The sequence below is a fragment of the Castor canadensis genome, chromosome 1, assembly GCF_047511655.1.
Source record: "Castor canadensis chromosome 1, mCasCan1.hap1v2, whole genome shotgun sequence".
Classification (NCBI taxonomy): Eukaryota; Metazoa; Chordata; class Mammalia; order Rodentia; family Castoridae; genus Castor; species Castor canadensis.
The window spans coordinates 14,475,226-14,502,907 of record NC_133386.1 but is presented as its reverse complement, the minus strand read 5'-3'; the positions used below and the strand labels follow the sequence as shown (position 1 = coordinate 14,502,907).

Sequence of the window (27,682 nt, the reverse complement as noted above, 5' to 3'; positions counted from 1 at the left end):
CAATTAAGAAGGAGTTGTAGTCATGCCTCTGGATCTGCAGAGGATTGGTCTCAGGACTCTGAGGATGTCAAATCCATGAATGCTTGAGTCCCTTATAAAATGGTGTAGAGTTTACACGGGAAGTATGCACATGCTCCTATGCTGTAATCCCTCTCTCTGTTACTTATAACACCTAATTCAAGCAGACAGTATACAAGTAGTTGTATACTATCTTGTTCAGGAAATAATGAGAAGGAAGAAGGTTCACGTTCAGTACACATACACCTAACATAGTCCTAACCACACAGTTTACCATCCGTGGATGGATGAATCCATAGATGTAGGTGCTCTGGATATGGAGAGCTTGCTGTACTTTGTAACCTGGGAAGTCTTTCTGGGCCTTTCAGACTCAAGGCTCTTTTCAATCTCATCTCAATATTTCTTGCTTAGCAACAGGCTTGTCCAAGCTTTAAGACCATTTATCTTTGATTTTTCTCCATTCTCTTTAATTCCTGCTTGAGAATCACTCAGTTCTTGCCTGCACTCACCACTTTCTTGTAATTTCTTGCTAATGGTGTCCACTCCACACCATTAGTCTTCCTTTTTCTGACCATGCCTTCAGGTATACGGTCTGCCTTCCAAGTTATTTCAGACCAGATATTTTGTAATGCAGGGCTCCCTAGCTTGCTATGGTATCTGCCTACATAGCAATAACCATGGAGGAGTAAGCATTTTGTATGTTGGTACTTCACCTCCAGGAACAATTTCTTTCTTACTCATATTAGTTTAACTGTTTCTTATTCAACTTACAATCCAAGATGGGTGATTCCATCTGAATATTTATTCAGGAACAAATAGAGTATTTGGCTCAATGACACACAGTAAGTAGTATACCAATATCTGAACCCAGGGAACTGGATTCAAGTGTGAACCACTTCCTTTTTAAATTTTGCAGCTTTCAAAGTATATTGCTTACTATTTGCCATTTTCTTCCATACTTCACAGAATTGCGTATGCAAACTGCTTTATCATACAAATATTTATGGAGTCACAGTATATCAGAGCACGTGCTAAGAGATTTTTTAGCATCAAAAATACTGACATTCTATAAATCCAACTGCTGTAGCCACTGTTAATTTTAAACAGCATCTTAATTTGTAATTCTGTTTTCTAGTCATGTTGTGCTTTTTTTTAAGGACAACTAAATCACATGTTTTATGCTGATCTCCTGGGCCTTCTTGGTTTCCATTTGTCAATTTCCTTTTATACAAAGAGAGGCTAACGGGTAGCTTCCCGTTGGGTAAGGTAGAGTTTTGAAGGTATCTGAGTACAGGTTTGATCAGTAGAGCTTTTTATTTCCCATGAGGAGGAAGTGGTAACTCAGGGCTTCTGAAAAACAGGTTCTCATTTGTGTAAAGGAGAAACTTCCAGGGCATACCATGAGCAAATTTTCTTCCAAGTTCTGTTCCTTCCCCATCACTTAAGTGCAAAGGGACTGCATTTGGAGAGGGTAAGTGGCAGAACAAGGCTCCCCACAGGGAGATTTCAAGGTGCTCTGAGAAGCAGACTGTGATAATAGGTAAAGAAGTTCCTCACTGCAGACTGTCACGTCTCACAGTGGGAGTCATAGGCTGGTCTGCTTGCTAAACTGCTTCTGATCTATGCCGTGCTTCCTGTAAAAATACATACTGTTTTTCCACACCCCATGTGTTTCTCAACCTTAGGAGCACCACAAGGATTTAGACTAATCTTATCTTACAGTAATGTCACCCTCAGATTCTTAGTAATCACCCTATTTTTGATACTGTGGATGCATTCGTCCCTTGAAAACTGAGTTAAATAAATGCTCCAGTCTGATTTCCTCCTTGAAGTAGTATGGAACATTTTGTCAGGACTTTGAAAATGAAGCCCTGACCACAATGTGTAATGAGCTCAGAAACAGGGAGGGATTCCTTTGCATCAGGCAGGTGACAAGTGTGTGCCTTCAAAGCCCACATAGATCTGTGCCTGATCATAGGTTGTCACACCACTCATTCACCAGTTCACACAGCAACCTTTTCCAGGTTGTAAAAATGCTAATGAAAGACCCCCAGGTACCACATAATTATCCAGTCATTGGGGTTCAGCCAACCTTCTATGATTTACTAAAAATACCATTGGGGCCATCAAAGTACATCATTTTTATTTATTACAAAAATAGTAGATTGGCTGGAGTATTTATACCAACTAAGCTCCTCCCATTGAAAAAGTCAGTGAGTTCATTCTTACAGAGACATCGAGGTAAACTTCTTCTAGCCTTCTTGCCTTGAATATCCTCTGGGAATACCACCAGGACACGGAGCATACTTGTTCCACGGCAGGCAGGTCCTCTTACCGTGTCTCTAGGATTAATGGTTACTCTATGCCCTGTCCTCATCCCCTAAAAGAAACAACACACGCACACACACACACACACACACGCACAGAGAGATGTACCAGAAACATACACCACACACAGAGACATACCACAAACACATAGAAACTTACCCCCACACACACAGACATATCACAAACACACAGAAACACAGCACACACAAACACACACACAGACATACACAAATACACACCACACACACACCCACACATAGAGATGCCCACAATCATGAAAACTGAATTAAGAGTGGGGATGTGTCCTTGAGGAACAGTCCACACCTTCTAATGAGTGCTGCAGAGCAAGCCTTGTTTCATGGCCAGATATGAATTGCTGGTCAAAGATAACAAGATGGCTTTCCAGTGAGAAGAGGCTTGCGGGAAGAATTAAGAAGGAGCCCCTCACGGGAAAATGTGGGAGACTGCTGAAAAGGGACAAGAAGAAAAGAGAATTGCTAAGCCTTGACTCACTCAGTTTCTGAGCTGAACTTTTGCTCACAGCAAGTGAGCGCAGGCTCCCTCCCACACTGAGCCATCCCCCCTGCCAGTGTGCAGTCTGTTAAGTAAACAGAGACTTTCTACTGAGAAAGGAACATTTCTCTATTTTGGCTACGAGTTGTTATTTTTAAAGCTTCATCCACCAAACATTTTCTCCTATCCCTGTTTGTTTTTTCACTAGAAATATTTTTTAACTTTTTAAAAACTCAACTACAGGACAAGAAAAACCCACTTCTCATGTACCTCCCCAGTGAAGGTGAACAGGCCCACCAGTGTGTCCAGGGTCTCGTCGCCACCATGGGCAGCAGAGCTTTTGAAGTTTCCTCTGCTTCTATGGCTCCAGATCTCTTCTCCACAGTCAAAGCAAAATGCACATGGCCCTTGTTTTCTAGTTTCCTAGATGCTTCAGGTTAAATGGCCCACTTTCCCTCATAGATATGCACCTCTCTATGTAGGACTGTATCTAGAGCCAAAACTGAAATGCCACCCTTGCTGTGTGCCACACTCCATTCTAAGTATTTTACATAAAAACTCACTAAATTTTGTCTGAGAATTCTGGCAACTGCTTCAATATTGACGTGGGTTGAATTTGAGGAGACTGATAGTAGATGTAGAGGCTCTTTGTAGACCTTTCCAGTAATATGCACCATTGCATGGTCTTTTACCTTGCTAGTCTTCTTCTCAGTCTCTTTATTAACATTGGCCATGACTTTCTTCTCTTAGTCCAACGTCAAACATAAGAACTGACATAGAATAGACCCTGAGTGTTTCTTACTGAATGAGTTAAAATAGAGCAAGAAAGGGAGACAATGGAAATCTTACTGTTCAGACTTTTTCTTCTGTTGGTTGGCAGTGTGGTTGAACAGTTTTAAATCCTAATGCCCTCACGTGGAAAATGGGGAAAATAACGCTAACATAACCTGGCAGGAAGTGAATGTATCAAAAGTGCCTAGCATATTTAAAATCAGATATTTGTCTCATAAATGATGTTAAGAAAACTCACTTGCTATTTGGAAAAAATATTAAACTAAATCCTTGTCTCACATCTTACACCAGAATAACTCCCTACTGATGGTTGCACAACTCTGAATGTATGAAAATTCATTGAACTCTGCTCTTTAAATAGGTAAATTGTATGGTACATGGTTATATCTAATTAAAGTTATAAAAATTGAAACATCCCAGAAGATCAAAGATTTAAACGTAAAAGCTTCACTAGAAGGAAACATGAGGTAGTTTTTACCCACTTTCAGATAATAGAGATCCTTAAGCAAGACATACTGCTCTGCAGCCATAAATGAAAAGTTTGATAAATTTGATCCTAATTCAATGTTTTGTAGGCGAAAATAACCAGAAACAAAAATTGAAAGAAAAACATGAAAAAAAAACCTTAAAAATACTTATGACCTAGCACTAATTATCATAATGTATAAAGTGTTCTTAATAATCAGTGTGACACTAATCAGTAACTCAAAAGAAAATCTACCTGGTAGATTTTTATGAATGTCAACCTTATGTTCTGGAAGCTTTTCTGTCCTTTAATGCTTTTTACAATTTGTTTTCATAGGAATCAGGGTAAATGTGTAGAGGGCATGGTGGAGATCTTTGACATGTTGCTGGCTACGTCGACTCGCTTCCGTATGATGAATCTGCAGGGAGAGGAGTTTGTGTGCCTCAAATCTATCATTTTGCTTAATTCTGGTGAGTTGATGACATGAGTGAACTTCATGCTGGGTTGCTGGAAGAAATATTTACTTGTATTTTTTCACTCAGATAACACCCTACCCACCCAAAAAGTATAATGTCATACATTGAAAGAAATTATACACATTTAAAATAACCTGTCACCACTGGATTACTTAATGAGATAGAACCATGTCAGTCAAATATGATGCATGAAAAATGATAACTGGACATTGAGTCAAATGGCATTTTAATTGAAACGTTTGTGTCCTTTCACAATATCGGGTCTCTTTTTCATTGAAAAAAAGTACATGTGTATAGAAACATCTACTGATAGCTGTATATGTGAGAAAGTAAGTGGACCAAGTAATCTTAGTTTGAAATTGTGACCTGGGGCATAGGTCAGTGGTAGAGATGTGCTTTGCATGCAGGAGTCTCTGGGTTCCATCTCTAGCACAGCCTGGAAAAAAAATTGTGAACAATTCTGAGTTCTAGATAATAAAGAAAGAGGGTTACTTGAGACAGACCATGTTTCTGTTAAAATTGTTTAGCTAAACCTCCAGTTGGGTTAAGGATTAAAAACAACAGGCTAGTCCAGATCCAAGGACTGTGGAATGCAGTACATTTGGCCTGTGGAGTCCCCTCCTGCTGACCCTCCTGTTCATTCATTTGAGGGGACTTAGCTAGAGCAGCATCTGTTTTGCTTGGCTGCTCTGGTTTTTCTGTAGGGAGGTTGGATGTTAGACACAGTTACTCTGTGGGTCACTTAGAAACCATGACTCTGCCTGAATTAGCGCCCTCACTCCTCCTGGCACCCTCTGTGCACCATCTAAGAATGAGATCTTCAGCCTGTGGGGCCTGAAGCTCACCAATAGGAGTCACCTATCAGGCAGACTCCCTTGAGGATGGACCTTTGCCCCCTAGCCCCATGTCTTGCCTCATACGTTATCCTCAGTTAAAAGCCATAGCTATTGTCAAGCCATAGGCCTGATTTAGTTCCTTATGCCATTGAATACAGTCTCATTGTCCAGCTGCAGAACTGCAGTTTGTGTGATCATTGACACAGGGGAGCAGTGCTTCCCCTCTTTCCATGTTTCTCTCTTCCCTTTGCTTGCCAATACTTCCCATCTCCCCTAACAGCTCTTCCTCACCAATGCTAGTTACCCATACAGCTTAATGGTTATCACAGCAATCATTCTCACTTATCAACTGAGAAGTGGAAATTGGTACCATTACACTATGCAAGGACTGAATGACAGAGTGAAGTTCCATGAAAAATTATGTGATCCACACTAAGGAAGTGATTATCCCTCCATTCAAGTTTCTGGTTCCACTCATAAGCATTGTGCTTTTCATTTGAGTCGTTTGTCCTGTACGTTGAAGGGTCCAGATCGCACAATGGCTCTTTATTGGATGAGAGTTCTGGGAGCAGTGCCACTCGGCTATACAGTGCCAGGTCCTGAACCTGCTCCTTCTCCAGTAGAGGGCTGGCACGTGCAGACGGTGTTCATGTGGGCATCTGTTAACTTCAGAGACAGCAGGCCTAACAAGTGTTGGGACTTCTTTTGCCACTTTAACCAGGAAAGAATACCCCAGACAAGAAATGAAATTACCCAGAATTGTGTAATCCACACAAATGGATGCTCTGATCTTGGTAATGAAAAACATTTCCTCTAGATTTCTGTAGCCTAGTCTTCCCCTGCATATTTTCTTGTTTCTGTTCCTGTGACAGTGTGAGTTTGTTTACCTTTTAATATTATACAAGAAAGTTGAGACTTTTACCATCAAAGCATTATATTCATAGGGCTAGGATTTTATAATTCAACGGGGAAAAACTTTCACTCCCCACTAGACAGTTGTTAGAGAGTGCTTCAGAACCCCAGTTCTGTATTTCCCACTTCCAAGACTTACAGCTTTCAGTCTGTCCTTTTCCTTCCCTTCTCTCTCAGGATCTTTGTGTGCTTGTTGCTTGCTCTTGAGGGCTTGGAACACTGTTTTGGAAATACAAGGCTCTGTGTGGTGACATGGCTGACAGTTATCTTTCTGTGAGATAACAGGGCAGCAGTCTGTCTTTACCATCAAGGTCGGCACTGCTGGCTCAAGACAGCAGTCACAAAACAGAGCAGTGTCCCAGTCCTGCAACAAGCACACCACAGTTCTCACCACAAACTGAGCTGTGTGCTGGAAAAGCAGACCTACTGTTGTGCACTGGAAAAGCAGGATCCTAGAGTACACAACTCTGAAACATGGGGGTATGGTATTGACAGCCTTTTTCAGAGTGAAAAAGCAGTCTGCCATGGGAAGGTTCCCATGATCAGCAATTTGTTTCCCAAAACTGGACGTACAGACTTTTCTAAAAACCTTCCATCTAGGACAACTCTTGACCTATCATGAGACAAATTACAAAGTGACTCTAAGACAGAAGCTGCACTGTACACAATTCAGGAAAACTGAGTTAGCAGATGCTGTCCTATCCCTGGCAAAACCTCAGGGGAGGGAGGAACCTTGGATTTTGCGTCCCTGTCACATAAGTCTGAAGAGGCTGTGTTCACATTGGTCCTGACTTCCGGGCAGAGCCAAAAGGAGAAAGAGGTTGTTGTGAGAACCTGCTAGGAATGTCTTTCTGGATGTCTTGAGAGGGTCTCCAAAGGCCAGAATTTCCATGAGAAGCCCTCCTCACAGCTGTTTGAGAGAAGATATTTGTCATGATTTCTGCCTCATTTAGAATAATTTATTACTTTGCTTGCAAAAGCCCAGAATCAATTATAAGGACAAACATTGTTTTTCCATACCAAAAGACAGAGACATTCCTGGTTAATCCAAAGATGCCTTGGCAAACTCAATGCCAGCTTCAAGACATTCTGAGAACTAGTTGGACAGAGTTCAAGAGGAGGGCAAGTAAGAACAGAGCAGATGAGCTTAAGGCAACAGAGGGAGGAAGGACAGGACTTTGGAACCACAAAAGGAGGCTAAGAAGGAGACTCTGTGCCTGCCCATCATCTTTATCCTGCCCAGTGTGATTGCAGTGTTTCCTCATGATCATTCAGATTTCCGAATACCTCTAGGCCTAACTCAAATTGTCACCGTACTCAGGAAGTGTTGCTAGTATTCATGTCTACAAGAATCTTTCTCTGGACTGTTCTAGATCTTAGAGTCAGTCCCACACAATCTAGCATTTGATTACTTGTAGGGTTTCATTTCTTTACCCCAAAATTTCATTCACTTATTTAGTAATAATTCAATATTTATTGAGTTACTACTAGGATTTGTATACCAAACATACCAAAGTGATTGTCATGGTTTTGCTGGAGTTTTTCCTCCCAGCTTTTTCCTTAAACTTGAATTGTTCTCTGGTTCTTTAAGCATGCAGTTTCTAATTTCCCTAGAAACTGTTTATTCTTCATTTTTCATTCCTCATAGTCTTTGGGTTGTGAGCTATCCACAGATGTTTCCCCGTTCTGTCACTTAATGGATTCTTATTGGCTGAATGTGGCCAGGAGGACATAGTATTATAGTCCAGACAACATTAAATTATTCAGTGGAAAAATCTTTGCCTAGTCCTTTGGGGTTTTGTGGCTAGAAAGGAAACAGGAGAGAAAGCGTCTAATGCAGTTCTTGTAACATTGGAGGCCTCAGTCAATGACAGGTAGGCCTAAACTGAGTGGGCTCATGTCTTTTTCTAATATAATGAAGTGCTTGAGTTCAAAATCTCCCAGGTAGGCAAAAGACATGCAGAGACTCAGGGGTAATCATAATAGAGACCATGGCTCATGAGGCTTTGTTAATTGTGCTACTTCATTATTTGTAGAAAAAAGGTTGGAGTGAGATTGATCTCATGGGTAATAAGTGGTTGTGATTTTAACCTTAATGTTGAAAGTCCTTGATGAAGACTGGTGAACCTCTGGAATCATCAGTATCTTCTTCATTTGACCCTGTCTATTAGCCTCACAACCCTTCAGAATCCATTCCAGTCAGAAGATGACTCTGACAGTGTGTGTTTTTCAAGACTCAAAAAATTTAAGTATGAAGGCTTTATATGTGTAAATCTATAATCTCCAATGAGTGTTTGGTTTAGCATTCATATTTAGTTTCATTATATCTTCCCTCTTCTGAACCCTTTTTTGACCCCAAGTCTATATATTTAATTCTAGGGAGTCCCTTATACTTCACTCTCTGCTAACTTTATCCAGTTAGCTCCCTGGAGAGCCAGTCAGACTCCTGGTCCAGCTCCTCTGTACTCTTTGTCTCACTGTGGGTACTCTTTTTAACTCCTGATCTACAAACCAACTCCAACTACCCAGAAGTCTCTGTGTCTGCTGGCTCCCTGAATCACTACTAGCAGGACCATTGGTTGCTCCTGGAATGTCTTTCACTGTTTAAATGTGGTAGGTAGCCTTGATTACCCATTCATCCAAAACACATCTTCAGACAACATTTCTCTTTCAGTTGATGGAATAATAAAGAGGAATGAGAATCAAAACCCACAGACACTTAAAAAACCAAAGTGAAGAAAAGTAAAGGAAAATGGGGTTCTAGAAAGAATTGTGGCAAGATCTCTAAAGAGTGCACTCTGCTGCTCACTTAGTGAAACAAGAGAATGTTCAACGGACTGTATATATTTATTAGACATAAATTTTAAATGGATGGAAGCCATTTTTGTCTTCTTGTCTGCTTTGTTAATCCGCGTATCTTGTCTTTGTGGTGGCAGGATGAAAAATACTCAGTGCCGAACCTGATGAAATCCTGTTTGCTTTTTCTGTGTTCATCAGAGACCACACTCTGGTCAAAGAAGCATTTATTTTATGATTAATTATTACAAACTCTCATTGCAAAGAATATTTCCTCTCTTAGAAAACAATAGAGCATTTATATTTTTAAGTTTAGAAATAAGACAGTGATTCAGAGAACGCCTATGTTTAGATAAAAGAATATTTTAAAACATATTGACCGTGAGCACTGAGGATCATTAATTCTCGGCAGTTGAAGATTTCCGACAGGAACAGGCCTTGGAAATCACAAACGGGTGCGTTGTCAGGGATGTCCATTATTGTCACGTTGCAAAAGATTTGATTATATTAGCTCTTGAGTTCTTTGTAATGCCAAACTTCCTCTCCAGGGAGCCTGCTTATTGTCATTATTTTGAGATAAATAGCAGTTCGTAGTTATTAAGTGGTTCATTCTCTTCTTATTTCTGGCTGACTGGTTTCTGCAGGCAGACGATTCAAGATTCAACTTTTGGAGACTTTCTATGCTACCAACTTCTGATGTGGCTTTAAACAAGCCTCATGGCTGCCACTAGTTTCCTGAAAACATGGTGTGGCATGACTTTGTTCTCAGAGAGGCCTGGAATTGAAAAGAAGTGGCTGCCATGTACTTGAGGGGGTGGCCATAGAGGCCCTTTGATGAGCTGCTTCCCGAACCTAATGTATAAAGTAGTAACTAGTGATACCCAACTCACAGAACTACTGTGACAGCTGAAGGAACGGTCACACAGTCAGCACAGCATCTTGCCCAGACATGTACAGATCCAGGCATGTACAGATCCAAATAAACACCAGCATATTTCATCCACAGCTTCCAAATACAAATACCTATCTTTCATCTCTATGAAGGCAATTACTCTGTTCTTCTTAGCAGAACAAATGACAATAAATGATTATTATTACAGAATAAATAAATTCCTGCCAAGAGCTTCTGAGTCAGGATCTCACCCCTACTATTTGAAGTGAAAAGCTTACATTCTCATAATGAAGATGTCTTTGTGAATGGAATCATCACAGATCTGAGATGGGGTGGATTTGGTTCCATGTATTGTTGCAGAGGTCTCTTGGAGCTTCTGAGAACTGGGGAAACCAACCTAGAGGCTAGAGCCTGGGGAAGACAGCACAAGTATTGTGGGTTGAATGTGGTGTGCCCCCTCAAAATCTCATGTTCAAAATGAATCCCCATGGTAAGGTATGATGAAGGTGTGGAGGTGAAGCCTTTGGAAAGTGATCGAAATTAGACACTGTCATCAGGGTAAAGCCTTTCTGATTGAATACTGGTGTTGTTATAAAAGAGAGGGATGAGAGTATACACACACACACACACACACTATGTGTGCACACATTCCCTGTCTCTTGCCATGTGATGTCCTGTGCTGCTTTAGGACCCTGTCAACAGAAAGGCCATCAGCAGTATGGCCTCTTATCCTTGGACTGGAACTGTGAGCCAAAATTGACTTCTTTTCTTCATTGCTTATCCATTCTGTAGTATTATGATACTAGCGACAGAAAATTGGTACTAAGAAGTAAGGCTTTTTGTTAATAACAATTTCCTGAAAGTGTAGAAGCATCTTTAGTACTGGGTTATGGCAGAGGTTGGAGGACTTTGGAAGGGCAGGGTAGGAAAAGCCTCAGATGCTGTAAGTAGAGTATTATGGGCTGTCCTAGCAAAGGCCCCAAGGAATAGGAGACTAGGAAGCTAGTCTCAAATGGAAATGGAGATTCTATTACAAATGGGAGAAAGGGACAACCTTGTTACATTGTTGCAAAGAACTTGACTCTATTGTGTCCATGCTTTAAGACTGTGGAGAGCCAAACTTGAAAGCAATGGTCCAGTTTATTTGGTGGAGAAGATTTGTAACAACAAAGCATTCTAGCTGTAGCATGGGTATTATTATTGGTAGTTTCTAGCTGGATTTAAAGTGAAACTCTAAAGTAAAAGTGAAGTGAAGTAGAAATATTTGGAAAATGTTTAGCTTGGCCAGGGAAAGAGTGAAAATGTGTAGGGGGGTGGCGTGGGGGATGACAAAACTAAGGTGTTGCCAGCCTATCACTGATAAATGAGATTTGTACAGATAAAAGAGAGTCATGTGCTAATCTGCAAGACAATGAAGAAGAGGATCTGAGAGCTGGCAGGAGTGGCTCAAGTGGTAGAGCACCTGCCTAGCAAGCCTGAGGTCCTGAGTTCAAACCCCAGTTCTATAAGGAGGGGGTGGTTCTAAAGGTTTCTCAGTTTCTCGTTACAGACCATAGACCTACAAAGGCAAATTTGTTTCAGACATTAAGTCTGGGGCACTGTCCATAGCTTGTTACTCAGAACCTAGGGAGATTCTACTCCCTGATTTTCTGTTGGCAAATCACTCTAAAACCACTGCAGCTATGGGTCCTGCAGGCCCAGGCACTGCATTGCTTGTGCCAGGGGCACACCTCAGTGGCATCCATGTTGTAGTGATTTCGCAGAATGAATGAGTGATGAGGTCATGGCACCTTCCACCAAGTTTTCAAAGGAAAGTCTGAGAAGCTGGGCAGAAGTCTGCTACAGGGCCAGAGATGCTCTTGGTAGGGGCAACAATGCCTAGAGGAGCCCTAGGAATAGAGACTCAGGAACCCCAGAAAAACAAAGCTATCAGCCATGTACAAAACCTTCTGGGCAAAGCCTCGGGCAGTGTGCAAAGCCAGCCCTGAAAGTAACCATGTGGGTTGTGACTCAAAGCCACATGAGCAGGGTTGCCTGAGGCCTTGGGACCTACCCACAACTACACTGTGCACAGGAGGCTGGACATGGGCCCTGAAGATTTATTGTCTGCTCTGCTGGCTTCCAGTCTTGCTTTGGACTGATTACTCCTTCCTTCTTCCCTATTTTTCCCTTTTGGAATGGGAATGAATGTATCTTGAGCCTCTTCTGCCATTGTACATTGAAAGTAGTTGACTTGTTTCAATTTAATAGGCTCCTCCTAGAAGAAGTTTGCCTTGAGTCATAAATGAGACTTTGGGCTCTTGAAGTAATGTTAGAAAGAGTTAGGCTATTGGAACTATTTGGATGAGATGATTGTATATTTTATGTGAGAAGAGCATGAGTTTCAGGAGCCAGAGATGGAATGCTATGGTTTTGTTAACACACTCATGTTGGAGTTTAATCTCCATTGCAAAATACTAAGAAGGTGAGAACTTAATGCAACTATGGCATGTTGAGGTAAGGCCTTTGGGAAGTAACTGATTAGATAAGGTCGTCACGGTTTAGCCCCTGTGGTTGAATGATTTTATAAGAAGAGACACCAGAGGGAACATACACACACACACACACACACACACACACACACACACACACACTCTGCATCTTCCATGTGATCTCCTATGTTGCCTTGGGACTCTGACAAGAAGAGGCCATCACTAGATGGCCCTTGGCTCTTAGACCAGAACTGTGAGCCAAAATAGACCTTTCTTTCTTTCTTTTTTTTTTTTTTAATGTAACTCTATCACACTGTGGTATTGTGTTAGTAGCAAAAGAGAATGAACTGAGACTGAGAACTTTAATGGGAACTCATGGACCAGGGCAAGAGGAAGCATGTGCTGGGAGACTGGGAATCCTTGGGATGTTTTGAGCTTCAGGAGTAGTTTCCCACTAGTGTTCAGAACCTCAGCAGGAGGAGAAGCTGTTTATTATTTGTGCTCTCATGGGTACCACCTAAAAGAGCTGTCATCTCCCAGGCCTTTGATTTGGCTACCATTTTATCCTCCACAAATTATGTAAATTGGTATTCTTAAGCTTGAATAATGCATGGATTCATTTAAGAAAGAAAAAAAATGCCCACAGACTCTCGAATGCTGACTTACAATGTTGTTAGTATATATGCCCACCATACTGGACTGTTTAAAACTATTTTGACACCTAAATCAAAGAAAACATCAGTGAAATCCCACCTGTGCCTTGAGCACAGAAGTAACATCAAATACTGCTTTTTAATGAATTTTTTCTTCTTCCACCAGATACTTTTATTTATTCAGTGAGTATTCAAAGCACACATAATAGGATATGTATGCTTTCCTGAAGAGCTGAAATGGAACATCAAACTGTTCTTTAAAGTTCTGAATCTGAACCCAATTTCACCACACTTAGTTGGTAGACCTGTGTCTGGGCATGACTTTTCAACATGGTCCCATAGCTCCCTCCTCTGCTTCCCTGGGAATGAAAGAAAGACGAAAAATCAAGCTCCATGCTCTGAGTTCCATCTTCTCCCAGGCTTCCTCCTGATATGGAGACACTGAGCACCCGTGGGCTTCAGCCTCTCTCAGCCCCATCCCCTTGGGCACATGGTGCTTTTTGTATATTGAGGTTTACTGAAACCATCTCAGCTATATTTTCTTTGAGTTTTTATTTTATATCTAATTTTCAGATTTTCATTTTCTTCTGGCATATAGGAAAGACAGTGATCTGTCATTAAATGGAATGATAGCTGGGGCTTTGTGAACTATTTCTTGTTAGCTGGACCACTTTCAGTGAGGCTTATTACTTTTCAGGCATTATGGTAAGGGCTAGAAGCACAAAGTTACTTTCAGGTGCCTCAGCTGTAAATTGCAGAAAATCCTATCTTGTAGTTTGCAAGAAGTGAGGTGTAGGGTCTGCTTCCTGAACATAGGGATGGTCCACGGGGTGACTCAGTTATCACACCAGTAGTGATTAGTGGTTCCCACCCCAAGAACCTCATTCTTTGATGACAAAGACAGGTGTAACAGGAAAATTACTCTTTTTAAATATAGATTGAGATTATATATACAGTATGTTTGACTTAAATAACAAGAATATACAGTATATAGCTAAAGAAATTCAGAACCATCTAAAGTTAACTGACAATGTTGGCTTTTTAATGCAGTATAGTATTAGGGTTCAGAGCAAGTGACTTAAGCTCCCAGTTCAAATCTGTGCTGCTTCTTAGTTGTATGACTTTGGACATCTTGCTTAAACTATTTCTGCTTCTGTGCCCTTGTCTATGAAATGGAAATTTCAATAATGTCTACTGCAGAGGGTTATTGCTAATGCAAATTAGCTCTTAGAACAATGCCTACTGAAACAATTTGTGTTTTCTTTTCCATGTGTACTGTATATGCATATTCATAAACAGTCATGTGTCACCTAGCGATGGGATGCATTGTGAGGGTTGCTTTGTTAAGCAATATCATTGTTGTGTGAACATCATGGAGTATACTCACACAACCTTGAAGGTCAGTCACTTCACAGGTGGCTTCTTGATGTGTCAAGGGAGATGGGATGTACGAAGCTATTGCCATTGTAACACTAAACATTATTTTACAGTAAATTTTTTTGTAAGTGGAAGGACTACACTCATGATTAAAAAGGATAGTGTTGTGGATAGATAAACCAGTAACATAGTAACTGTTTATTTTTATTGAGAATTATATATGTGTGTAATCATCTATACTGTACTTTTGTGTAGATTTCCTCACATCTGTATCATCACAATTGCATGAGGTCTGTATTGTGCTATGGCACCATGACGGATGGTTGTGACATCACTGAGCAATAGGAATTCAGCTCCATACCACTCTCATGGGACCACTGCCTTATATGTAGTGCATCATTGACTGAACTGTCATTATGCAATGCATGATGGTACTTACATTTGTACATTCCAGGTAATGTTGAACACATGTACTGTCTTTCAAAATAAGATTTTAAATGACCAAATGACTGGTCAGAATTTATTCAATAAATCTGATATTTTAAACACTTAAAAGCAAATTCTTTCTTGATATTATAAATGATGCTTATTTTTCATTTTTAATAAGTCTTTTTGTCCACTTGGAATGATCAGTTTGCACACATTACTAGAGGTATACTTGCTGTGTGAAAAAGGTAGACATTTTTAAGGCTCTTGATACATACTGCCTGCTGTTCCAGTGATCCTCATCAGTTTGCACTGCTGCTGGCTGGGTTAACAAAGTGCCCCCGTAAATGCAAGCTTACCCTACCTCATGAATCACAGGACTGGTGTGTGCAGATTGCTGGAGCCACCAGAGAGCACATAGCTTTCCTCTGCCCCGCCACAGCCAGGAAGTCTACATAAACAAACCATAGCATAAACGCATCTTTCATTGCAACTTATCTTTTATCAGAGAATTTTACTTTTTATGATCTATACAGACACTTGCTATGTTAATTTTAACTTTTATCATGTGTGTAAACATAGTGTTGGTAAACCACCTTTTTTTCTAAGTAGTCAGGGCAATCATAGGCCTTTCCTCCATCATTGGTCCTTTGTTACTAATTTTTTAAAGCAATATTTGCAAAAGAAAGAGAAGTAGTTGAAGAGCCAAAAATGCACCTCTCTTTTTTTTATTTTATTCATATGTGCATACAATGTTTGGGTCATTTCTCCCCCCTTCCCCCTACCCACTTCCTTACCCCCCTGCCCCCTCCCTCTTGCCCCCACCCCTCCATACCCGACAGAAACTATTTTGACCTCATCTCTAATTTTGTTGAAGAGAGAGTATAAGCAATAATAGGAAGGAACAAGGGTTTTTCTTAGTTGAGATAAGGATAACTATACAGGGAGTTAACTCGCATTGCTTTCCTATGCATGTGTGTTACCTTCTAGGTTAATTCTTCTTGATCTAACCTTTTCTCTAGTTCCTGGTCCCCTTCTCCTATTGGCCTCAGTTGCTTTTAAGGTATCTGCTTTAGTTTCTCTGCGTTGAGGGCAACAAATGCTATCTAGTTTTTTAGGTGTCTTACCTATCCTCACCCCTCCCTTGTGTGCTCTCGCTTTATCAGGTGATCAAAGTCCAATCCCCTTGTTGTGTTTGCCCTTGATCTAATGTCCGCATATGAGGGAGAACATATGATTTTTGGTCTTTTGGGCCACGCTAACCTCACTCAGAATGATGTTCTCCAATTCCATCCATTTACCAGCAAATGATAACATTTTGTTCTTCTTCATGGCTGCATAAAATTCCATTGTGTATAGATACCACATTTTCTTGATCCATTCGTCAGTAGTGGGGCATCTTGGCTGTTTCCATAATTTGGTTATTGTGAATAATGCTGCAATAAACATGGGTGTGCAGGTGCCTCTGGAGTAACCTGTGTCACAGTCTTTTGGGTATATCCCCAAGAGTGGTATTGCTGGATCAAATGGTAGATCAATGTTTAGCTTTTTAAGTAGCCTCCAAATTTTTTTTCCAGAGTGGTTGTACTGGTTTACAATCCCACCAGCAGTGTAAGAGGGTTCCTTTTTCCCCACATCTTCGCCAACACCTGTTATTAGTGGTGTTGCTAATGATGGCTATTCTATCAGGGGTGAGGTGGAATCTTTTTGCAGTTCCTTTATTGCTAGAGATGGTGAGCATCTTTCATGTATTTTTTGGCCATTTGCAAAAAATTGAGAAATTTCTGTTTAGTTCACTTGCCCATTATTTATTGGTTCATTATTAATTTTGGGAGGACTGGTTATCAGTCCTTTTTCTGATGTGTAGCTGGCAAATATTTTCTCCCACTCTGTGGGTGTTCTCTTCAGTTTAGAGACCATTTCTTTTGTTGAGCAGAAGCTTTTTAGTTTTATGAGGTCCCATTTATCTATGCTATCTCTTAGTTGCTGTGCTGCTGGGGTTTCATTGAGAACGTTCTTACCTATACCTACTAACTCCAGAGTATTTCCTACTCTTTCCTGTAACAACTTTAGAATTTGTGGTCTGCTATTAAGATCCTTGATACATTTTGAGTTAATCTTGGTATAGGGTGATATACATGGATCTAGTTTCAGTTTTTTGCAGACTGCTAACCAGTTTTCCCAGCAGTTTTTGTTGAAGAGGCTGTCTTTTCTCCATTGTATATTTTTAGCACCTTTGTCAAAGACAAGTTGGTTATAGTTGTGTGGTTTCATATCTGGGTCCTCTATTCTGTTCCACTGGTCTTCATATCTGTGTTTGTGCCAGTACCATGCTGTTTTTATTGTCATTGCTTTGTAATATAGTTTGAAGTCAGGTATTGTGATACCTCCAGCATTGTTCTTTTGACTGAGTATTGCCTTGGCTATTCGTGGCCTCTTGTGTTTCCATATAAATTTCATGGTTTATTTTTCAATCTCTTTAATGAATATCATGGCAATTTTGATGAGAATTGCATTAAACATGTAGATTACTTTTGGGAGTATCAACATTTTTACTATGTTGATTCTACCAATCCATGAGCATGGGAGATCTCTCCACTTTCTATAGTCTTCCTCAATCTCTTTCTTCAGAAGTGTATAGTTTTCTTGTAGAGGTCTTCACATCCTTTGTTAGGTTTACATGTAGGTATTTGATTTTTTTTTGAGGCTATTGTAAACGGAATTGTTTTCATACATTCTTTCTCAGTTTGTTCATTATTAGTGTATAGAAATGCTAATTATTTTTTTATGTTGATTTTATATCCTGCTACCTTGCTATAGCTATTGATGGTATCTAGGAGCTTCTGAGTAGAGTTTTTTGGGTCTTTAAGGTATAGGATCATGTCGTCTGCAAATAGGGATATTTTGACAGTTTCATTACCTATTTGTATTCCTTTATTCCTTCTTCTTGTCTAATTGCAAGAAGGAATTAGGAAGAAGGAAGGAATTCCAGTACTATGTTGAAAAGGAGTGGAGATAGTGGGCATCCTTGTCTGGTTCCTGATTTTAGAGGGAATGGTTTCAGTTTTTCACTGTTAAGTATAATGCTGGCTGTAGGTTTGTCATATATAGCTTTTATAATGTTGAGGTACTTTCCTTCTATTCCTAGTTTTCTTAGAGCTTTTATCATGAAATGGTGTTGGATCTTATCAAAGGCTTTTTCTGCATCTGTTGAGATGATCAAGTGGTTTTTGTCTTTGCTTCTGTTAATGTGGTTTGTTACGTTTATTGATTTTCATATGTTGAACCACCCCTCCATTCCTGGGATGAAGCCTACTTGGTCGTGGTGAATGATCTTTTTGATGTGTTGTTGAATTCGGTTTGCCATAATTTTATTGAGGATTTTTGCATCAATGTTCATTAAGGAGATTGGCCTATAGTTCTCCTTTTTGGGGGTGTCTTTGCCTTGTTTTGGGATAAGTGTAATACTGGCTTCATAAAATGTGTTAGGCAGTTTTCCTTCCCTTTCTATTTCATGGAACAGTTTAAGGAGGGTTGGTATCAGTTCTTCTTTAAAGGTCTGATAGAATGCAGCAGAGAATCCATCAGGTCCTGGACTTTTCTTTTTGGGAGACTCTTGATTGCTGCTTCAATTTCATTTTGTGTTATAGGTCTATTCAAGTGATTAATTTTCTCTTGGTTCAGTTTTGGATGATCATATGTATCTAGAAATCTGTCCATTTCTTTTAGATTTTCAAATTTATTTGAATATAGGTTCTCAAAGTAGTCTCTGATGATTTCCTGGACTTCGGTGGCCTTTATTGTTGTCTCCCCTTTTGCATTCCTGATTCTACTAATTTGGGTTTTTTCTCTCCTCATTTTAGTCAGGTTTGCCATGGATCTATTGATCTTGTTTATTTTTTCAAAGAACCAACTTTTTGTTTCATTAATTCTTTGGGTTTTTTGGTTTCTATTTCATTGATTTCAGTTCTAATTTTTATTATTTCTCTCCTTCTATTTGTTTTGGGATTTGCTTCTTTTTGTTTTTCTAGGAGTTTGAAAGTATCATTAGGTCATTGATTTGGGATCTTTCAGTCTTTTAAATATATGCACTCATGGCTATAAACTTTCCTCTCAGGACTGCCTTTGCTGTGTCCCATAGGTTCCGGTAGGTTGTGTTTTCATTTTCATTGACTTCCTGGAACTTTTTAATTTCCTCTTTTATATCATCAATGACTCATTGTTCATTAAGCAATGAGTTATTCAGTTTCCAGCTGTTTGCATGTTTTTTGTCTTTACTTTTGTTGTTGAGTTCTAGTTTTATTGCATTGTGATCAGAAGAATGCATGGTATAATTTCTATTTTCTTATATTTGCTGAGGCTTGCTTTGTGCCCTAGGATATGATCTATTTTGGAGAAGGTTCCATGGGCTGCTGAGAAGAATGTATATTGTGTAGAGGTTGGATGAAATGTTCTGTAGACATCTACTAGGTCCACTTGATCTATTGTATATTTTAGATCTAGGATTTCTTTATTTATTTTTTGTTTGGATGACCTATCTATTGATGATAATGGGGTGTTAAAGTCTCCCACAACCACTGTGTTGGAGTTAATATATGCTTTTAGGTCCTTCAGGGTACGTTTGATGAAATTGGGTGCGTTGACATTGGGTGCGTACAGATTGATGATTATTATTTCCTTTTGGTCTATTTCCCCTTTTATTAGTATGGAATGTCCTTCTTTATCTCGTTTGATCAATGTAGGTTTGAAGTCTACTTTGTCAGAGATAAGTATTGCTACTCCTGCCTGTTTTCGGGGGCCATTGGCTTGGTAAGTCTTCTTCCAGCCTTTCATCCTAAGCCTATGCTTATTTCTGTTGGTGAGATGGGTCTCCTGTAAGGAACAAATTGTTGGATCTTCCTTTTTAATCCATTTCATCAAACGGTGCCTTTTGATGGGTGAATTAAGTCCGTTAACATTAAGTGTTAGTACTGATAGGTATGTGGTGATTCCTGCCATTTAGTTGTCTTAGTTGTTTGAAGGTTTGATTGTGTGTACCTAACTTGATGTTACTCTCTACTGTCTTGCTTTTTCTTTTCCTGTAGTTTGGTGCTGCCGGCCCTTTCATGGTTATGTTGGGTTTCACTTTCTGTGTGCAGAATCCCTTGGAGAATCTTTTGTAGTGGTGGCTTTGTGGACACATATTGTTTTAGTTTCTGCTTATCATGGAAGACTTTTATTGCTCCATCTATTTTGAATGATAGTTTTGCTGGGTAGAGTATCCTAGGGTTGATGTTATTTTCATTCAATGCCCGGAAGATCTCACCCCACACTCTTCTTGCTTTTAATTTTTCTGTTGAGAAGTCTGCTGTGATTTTGATGGGTTTACCTTTGTATGTTACTTGTTTTTTCTCTCTTACAGCCTTCAATATTCTTTCTCAAGTCTCTGTACTTGTTTTAATGATAATATGCTGTGGGGTAGTTCTATTTTGGTAAGGTCTGTTTGGTGTTCTGGAGGCCTCTTGCATCTGTATGGGAATATCTTTCTCTAGATTTGGGAAATTTTCTGTTAATTATTTTGTTGAAAATATTATGCATTTCCTTTGCTTGCACCTCTTCTCCTTCTTCAATGCCCATGATTCTCACGTTTGGTCTTTTGATGGAGTCAGTGAATTCTTGCATTTTCTTTTCACAGATCTTGAGTTGTTTAACTAATAGTTCTTCAGTTTTTCCTTTAATTACCATTTCATCTTCGAGTTCTGAGATTCTGTCTTCTGTTTGTTCTATTCTGCTGGATTGGCCTTCCATTTTGTTTTTCAGTTCTCTTTCATTCTTTTTTCTGAGGTATTCCATATCCTGGGTCATTTCTTCTTTATTGTTGTCTATTTTTGTCCTGAGTTCATTTATCTCTTTATTAATCATGTTCTTTGTTTCACTTTGGTGTTTATACAGTGCTTCTATGGTTTCTTTTATTTCTTCTTGTACTTTTTCAAATTCTCTATTTTTGTTGTCTTGGAATTTCTTGAGTGTCTCCTGTACATTTTGGTTGACCCTATCCAGTATCATCTCTATAAAATTCTCATTGAGTACCTGTAGTATGTCTTCTTTTAAATTATTCCTGTGGACTTCATTGGGTTCTTTGGCATAGTTTATCTTCATTTTGTTGGAGTCTGGATCTGAGTATCTATTTTCTTCATTTCCCTCTGGTTCCTGTAATACTTTTTGCTGTGGGGAAACTGGTTTCCCTGTTTTCTCTGTCTTCCCATCATTGCCCTTGGTGGTGTTGTTATTGTCCCTGTACTGTGTGTAAGCTAGAAAAGCTTGTAATAATAACAATGGTGATATTTAGAATGGAAGGGTGAGAGGGGAATGGAAAGCAAAGAAGTTAAAGGAAAAGGGAAAAACATATAAACAAACAAGTAGAAAAAACCAAGACAAACAAACAAAAAAAGTTTCAAAGATATAAACAGGGAGAGATAGTGTACTAATCAACAGTAAGCTGAACAGGCATTAGAGAGTCAGAGTGGATTGAAAATAAAGAATAAAAAAATAAAAATATAAAATAAAATAAATAAATGAAAAAAAATCTCCTAGTTCAAATGCAATAAAGTTTCAGTCTTAACAATTTTGGTGTTAGCTCCACAGCCTCCAATCCTGGAGATGGTGTCTCAGAAGTAGTTCTGTCATTGTCTCACCAAAGGGGAAAAAAACTAAAACAAAACAAAACAGAACAACAATAAAAAAACCCCACAAAGAGAATTCCAAGATGGCGGCTAGAGGTAGGAAGCAGAAAGCGACCCTCCTATAGTGAAATCTTGGAGAGACGCTGGAGACACACTTTGCAGGCATAATCACCGAGAAAAGGCATAACTTTGACCCCTCCACATCTCCAGCCGGCGCAGAGAATCTCCACTTCACGTTAAACGGAGAAACGAGGAGGCCCCCGGGGCCGCCAGTGGCCGGCGCCCATATGGCGTGGGAAGACGCGGACCAGGTGAGCTTCGCGGTACCGCGGTAGCCCCACAGACAAGCCTGGGCCAGAGCAGCATAGCCCCCTGGACAGACTGACCTCCACCCGGGAAAAAAAGAGAAACTGAGTACTAAGCAATAAGAACAGTTAAGACACGCTGGAAAGAGGGTGGGGCGCCCTGAGCACTGAAGATTGGGGGAAGGGAACCCTTCCCGGGACTGTAAATAAACGAGCCAGGCGGGCCGGAGAGGCTCTGGAGGGAGCGGGGCACGCCCAGCAACCAGGAGCAGGACGCTTGTGAGAGGAGGGAAGACCCATTTCCCACGTGAACTGTAAATAAACACGCAGGCCTGACAACGCGGGGCAGTGTCGCCTTTCCCAGTGCTTGGAAAGGGAAAAGCCTGTAGCAGAGGCCCCCCCGCACAGGAGAACTCTGAGCAAACAAAGCCTGTGGGACCAGGTGAGTGCTAAGCTCACCCCAGAGATCTGCATAAATAACGCCGCCAGCTACAGGCTGAGAGCAGCAGGCAGGCAAGCCACAGTTGCAGATACCACTCTCAGAACTGCCTCCAGACTCTTTTTTTTCTTTTTCTCCCTACTTTTGATGAGAGAACAACCGAATTACACCTGCAAGCTGAAAAACTTACTGAAACTGTATTGCATTTGAACTGGGGACACTTGGTGGGGCTTTTTTTTTTTTTTTTCTTCTGTGTGTGTGTGAGTGTAGTTTTGTTCTACTTTATGCATCCCCTTTGATGAGACAACTACAGAACAACATCTGAGGCACCAACTCCAGGACTGGAGATTGAGACGGACATCCAAATTATTAAGACTGAAATTGCATTGCATATAAACTTGGAAGTTTTTTGGTTTTTTTTTTTTAATTTTCTATTTTCCATTTTATTTTAATTCATTTTTATAAATAGATATTACTTTCATATACTTATTTTTTATTTTTTTATCTTTGATTTTCAATCCTCTCTCTGTCTCTCTATTGTCTGTTCAGCTTAATGTCGATCAGTACACTAACACTCCCTGTTTATACCTTTGAAACTCTCTTGTCTGATACCTTGTTCTGCTTTCTCCCTCTTGTCTGTATATTTGTTTTCCCCTTTTCTTTAACTTCTTGCTTTCCATCTCAGCTCACTCTTCCATTCTCAATATTACCATTGTTATTATTACAAGCTAGAAAATACTTAAATACACACAGTACAGGGACAGTAACAACACCAAGGACAATGACAGGAAGACAGAAAAAACAAGGAAACCAGTTTCCCCACAGCAAAAAATTAGTACAGGAACCAGAGGGGAATGAAGAAAACAGGTACTCAGATCCAGACTCCAACAAAATGAAGATAAACTATGCCAAAAGACCCAATGAAGCCTACAAGAATAATTTAAAAGAAGACATACTACAAGTACTCAATGAGAATTTTATAGAGATGATACTGGATAGGGTCAACCAAAATGTACAGGAGACACTCAAGAAATTCCAAGACAATAAAAATAGAGAATTTGAAAAAGCAAAAGAAGAAATAAAGGAAACCATAGAAGCACTGTATAAACACCAAAGTGAAAGAGAGAACACAATGAATAAATGGATAAGTGAACTCAGGACAAAAATAGACAACAATAAAGAAGAAAACAGCCAGGATATGGAAAACCTCAGAAAAAAGAACGAAACAGAACTGCAAAACAAAACGGAAGGCCAATCCAGCAGAATAGAACAAACAGAAGACAGAATCTCAGAACTTGAAGATGAAATGGTAATTAAAGGAAAAACTGAAGAACTATTAATTAAACAACTCAAGACCTGTGAAAAGAAAATGCAAGAACTCACTGACTCCATCAAAAGACCAAACTTGAGAATCATGGGCATCGAAGAAGGAGAAGAGGTGCAAGCGAAGGGAATGCGTAATATATTCAACAAAATAATAACGGAAAATTTCCCAAATCTAGAGAAAGATATTCCCATACAAATGCAAGAGGCCTCCAGGACACCAAACAGACCAGATCAAAATAGAACTACTCCACGACATATCATCATTAAAACAACAAGTTCAGAAACTAAGGAAAGAATATTGAAGGCTGTAAGAGAGAAAAAACAAGTAACATACAAAGGTAAACCCATCAAAATCACAGCAGACTTCTCAACAGAAACATTAAAAGCAAGAAGAGCGTGGGGTGAGATCTTCCGGGCACTGAATGAAAATAACTTCAACCCCAGGATACTCTACCCAGCAAAGCTATCATTCAAAATAGATGGAGCAATAAAAGTCTTCCATGATAAGCAGAAACTAAAACAATATGTGACCACAAAGCCATATTACAAAAGATTCTGCAAGGGATCCTGCACACAGAAAGTGACACCCAACTTAACCATGAAAAGGCAGGCAGCACCAAACCACAGGATAAGAAAAAGCAAGACAGTAGAGAGTAACATCAAGTTAGGTACACACAATCAAACCTTCAAACAACTAAGATAACTAAATGGCAGGAATCACCACATACCTATCAGTACTAACACTTAATGTTAATGGACTTAATTCACCCATCAAAAGACACCGTTTGACAAAATGGATTAAAAAAGAAGATCCAACAATTTGTTGCTTACAGGAGACTCATCTCACCGACAGAAATAAGCATATGCTTAGGATGAAAGGCTGGAAGAAGATTTACCAAGCCAATGGCCCCCGAAAACAAGCAGGAGTAGCAATACTTATCTCTGACAAAGTAGACTTCAAACCTACATTGATCAAACGAGATAAAGAAGGACATTCCATACTAATAAAAGGGGAAATAGACCAAAAGGAAATAATAATCATCAATCTGTACGCACCCAATGTCAACGCACCCAATTTCATCAAACGTACCCTGAAAGACCTAAAAGCATATATAAACGCCAACACAGTGGTTGTGGGAGACTTTAATACTCCATTATCATCAATAGATAGGTCATCCAAACAAAAACTCAATAAAGAAATCCAAGATCTAAAATATGCAATAGATCAAGTGGACCTAGTAGATGTCTACAGAACATTTCATCCAACCTCTACACAATATACATTCTTCTCAGCAGCCCATGGAACCTTCTCCAAAATAGATCATATCCTAGGGCACAAAGCAAGCCTCAGCAAATATAAGAAAATAGAAATAATACCATGCATATTATCTGACCACAATGCAGTAAAAGTAGAACTCAACAACAAAAGTAAAGACAAAAAACATGCAAACAGCTGGAAACTAAATAACTCATTACTTAATGAAGAATGGATCATCGATGCAATAAAAGAGGAAATTAAAAAGTTCCTAGAAGTCAATGAAAATGAAAACACAACCTACCGGAACCTATGGGACACAGCTAAGGCAGTCTTGAGAGGAAAGTTTATAGCCATGAGTGCATATATTAAAAAGATTGAAAGATCCCAAATCAATGACCTAATGATACATCTCAAACTCCTAGAAAAACAAGAACAAGCAAATCCCAAAACAAATAGAAGGAGAGAAATAATAAAAATAAGAGCTGAAATCAACGAAATAGAAACCAAAAAAACCATACAAAGAATTAATGAAACAAAAAGTTGGTTCTTTGAAAAAATAAACAAGATCGATAGACCCCTGGCAAACCTGACTAAAATGAGGAGAGAAAAAACCCAAATTAGTAGAATCAGGAATGCAAAAGGGGAGATAACAACAAACACCATGGAAGTCCAGGAAATCATCAGAGACTACTTTGAGAACCTATATTCAAATAAATTTGAAAATCTAAAAGAAATGGACAGATTTCTAGATATATATGATCATCCAAAACTGAACCAAGAGGAAATTAATCACCTGAATAGACCTATAACACAAAATGAAATTGAAGCAGCAATCAAGAGTCTCCCCAAAAAGAAAAGTCCAGGACCTGATGGATTCTCTGCTGAATTCTATCAGACCTTTAAAGAAGAACTGATACCAACCCTCCTTAAACTGTTCCATGAAATAGAAAGGGAAGGAAAACTGCCAAACACATTTTATGAAGCCATTATTACACTTATCCCAAAACCAGGCAAAGACACCCCCAAAAAGGAGAACTATAGGCCAATCTCCTTAATGAACATTGATGCAAAAATCCTCAACAAAATAATGGCAAATCGAATTCAGCAACACATCAAAAAGATTATTCACCACGACCAGGTAGGCTTCATCCCAGGGATGCAGGGGTGGTTCAACATACGAAAATCAATAAACGTAATAAACCACATTAACAGAAGCAAAGACAAAAACCACTTGATCATCTCAATAGATGCAGAAAAAGCCTTTGATAAGATCCAACATCATTTCATGATAAAAGCTCTAAGAAAACTAGGAATAGAAGGAAAGTTCCTCAACATTATAAAAGCTATATATGACAAACCTACAGCCAGCATTATACTTAACGGAGAAAAATTAAAACCATTCCCTCTAAAATCAGGAACCAGACAAGGATGCCCACTATCTCCACTCCTATTCAACATAGTACTGGAATTCCTAGCCAGAGCAATTAGGCAAGAAGAAGGAATAAAAGGAATACAAATAGGTAAAGAAACTGTCAAAATATCCCCATTTGCAGATGACATGATCCTATACCTTAAAGACCCAAAAAACTCTACTCAGAAGCTTCTAGACATCATCAATAGCTATAGCAAGGTAGCAGGATATAAAATCAACATAGAAAAATCATTAGCATTTCTATACACTAACAATGAGCAAACGGAAAAAGAATGTATGAAAACAATTCCATTTACAATAGCCTCAAAAAAAATCAAATACCTAGGTGTAAACCTAACAAAAGATGTGAACGACCTCTACAAGGAAAACTATACACTTCTGAAGAAAGAGATTGAGGAAGACTATAGAAAGTGGAGAGATCTCCCATGCTCATGGATTGGTAGAACAGCATAGTAAAAATGTCGATACTCCCCAAAGTAATCTACATGTTTAATGCAATTTCCATCAAAATTCCAATGACATTCTTTAAAGAGATTGAAAAATCTACTGTTAAATTTATATGGAAACACAAGAGGCCACGAATAGCCAAGGCAATACTCAGTCAAAAGAACAATGCAGGAGGTATCACAATACCTGACTTCAAACTATATTACAAAGCAATAACAATAAAAACAGCATGGTACTGGCACAAAAACAGACATGAAGACCAGTGGAACAGAATAGAGGATCCAGATATGAAGCCACACAACTATGAGCAACTTATCTTTGACAAAGGAGCTAAAAATATACGATGGAGAAATAGCAGCCTCTTCAACAAAAACTGCTGGGAAAACTGGTTAGCAGTCTGCAAAAAACTGAAACTAGATCCATGTATATCACCCTATACCAAGATTAACTCAAAATGGATCAAGGATCTTAATATCAGACCCCAAACTCTTAAGTTGATACAAGAAAGAGTAGGAAATACTCTGGAGTTAGTAGGTATAGGTAAGAACTTTCTCAATGAAACCCCAGCAGCACAGCAACTAAGAGATAGCATAGATAAATGGGACCTCATAAAGCTAAAAAGCTTCTGTTCATCAAAAGAAATGGTCTCTAAACTGAAGAGAACACCCACAGAGTGGGAGAAAATATTTGCCAATTATACATCAGACAAAGGACTGATAACCAGAATATACAGGGAACTTAAAAAACTAAATTCTCCCAAAACTAATGAACCAATAAAGAAATGGGCATGTGAACTAAACAGAACTTTCTCAAAAGAAGAAATTCAAATGGCCAGAAAACACATGAAAAAATGCTCA

General features: G+C 39.3%; 1 protein-coding gene across 9 annotated transcripts in view; it reads left to right on the top strand.

The window, feature by feature from the left end:
• The window catches only part of Esr1 (estrogen receptor 1), a 399,315-nt gene that overhangs the window by 344,384 nt on the left and 27,249 nt on the right, over positions 1–27,682 (top strand). For all 9 annotated transcript variants that reach the window (XM_074072284.1, XM_074072304.1, XM_074072297.1 and 6 more), the window contains one exon: positions 4,454–4,587. In XM_074072284.1, coding sequence (XP_073928385.1) covers positions 4,454–4,587 — 134 coding nt within the window. The remainder of the gene's footprint in view (positions 1–4,453; positions 4,588–27,682) is intronic.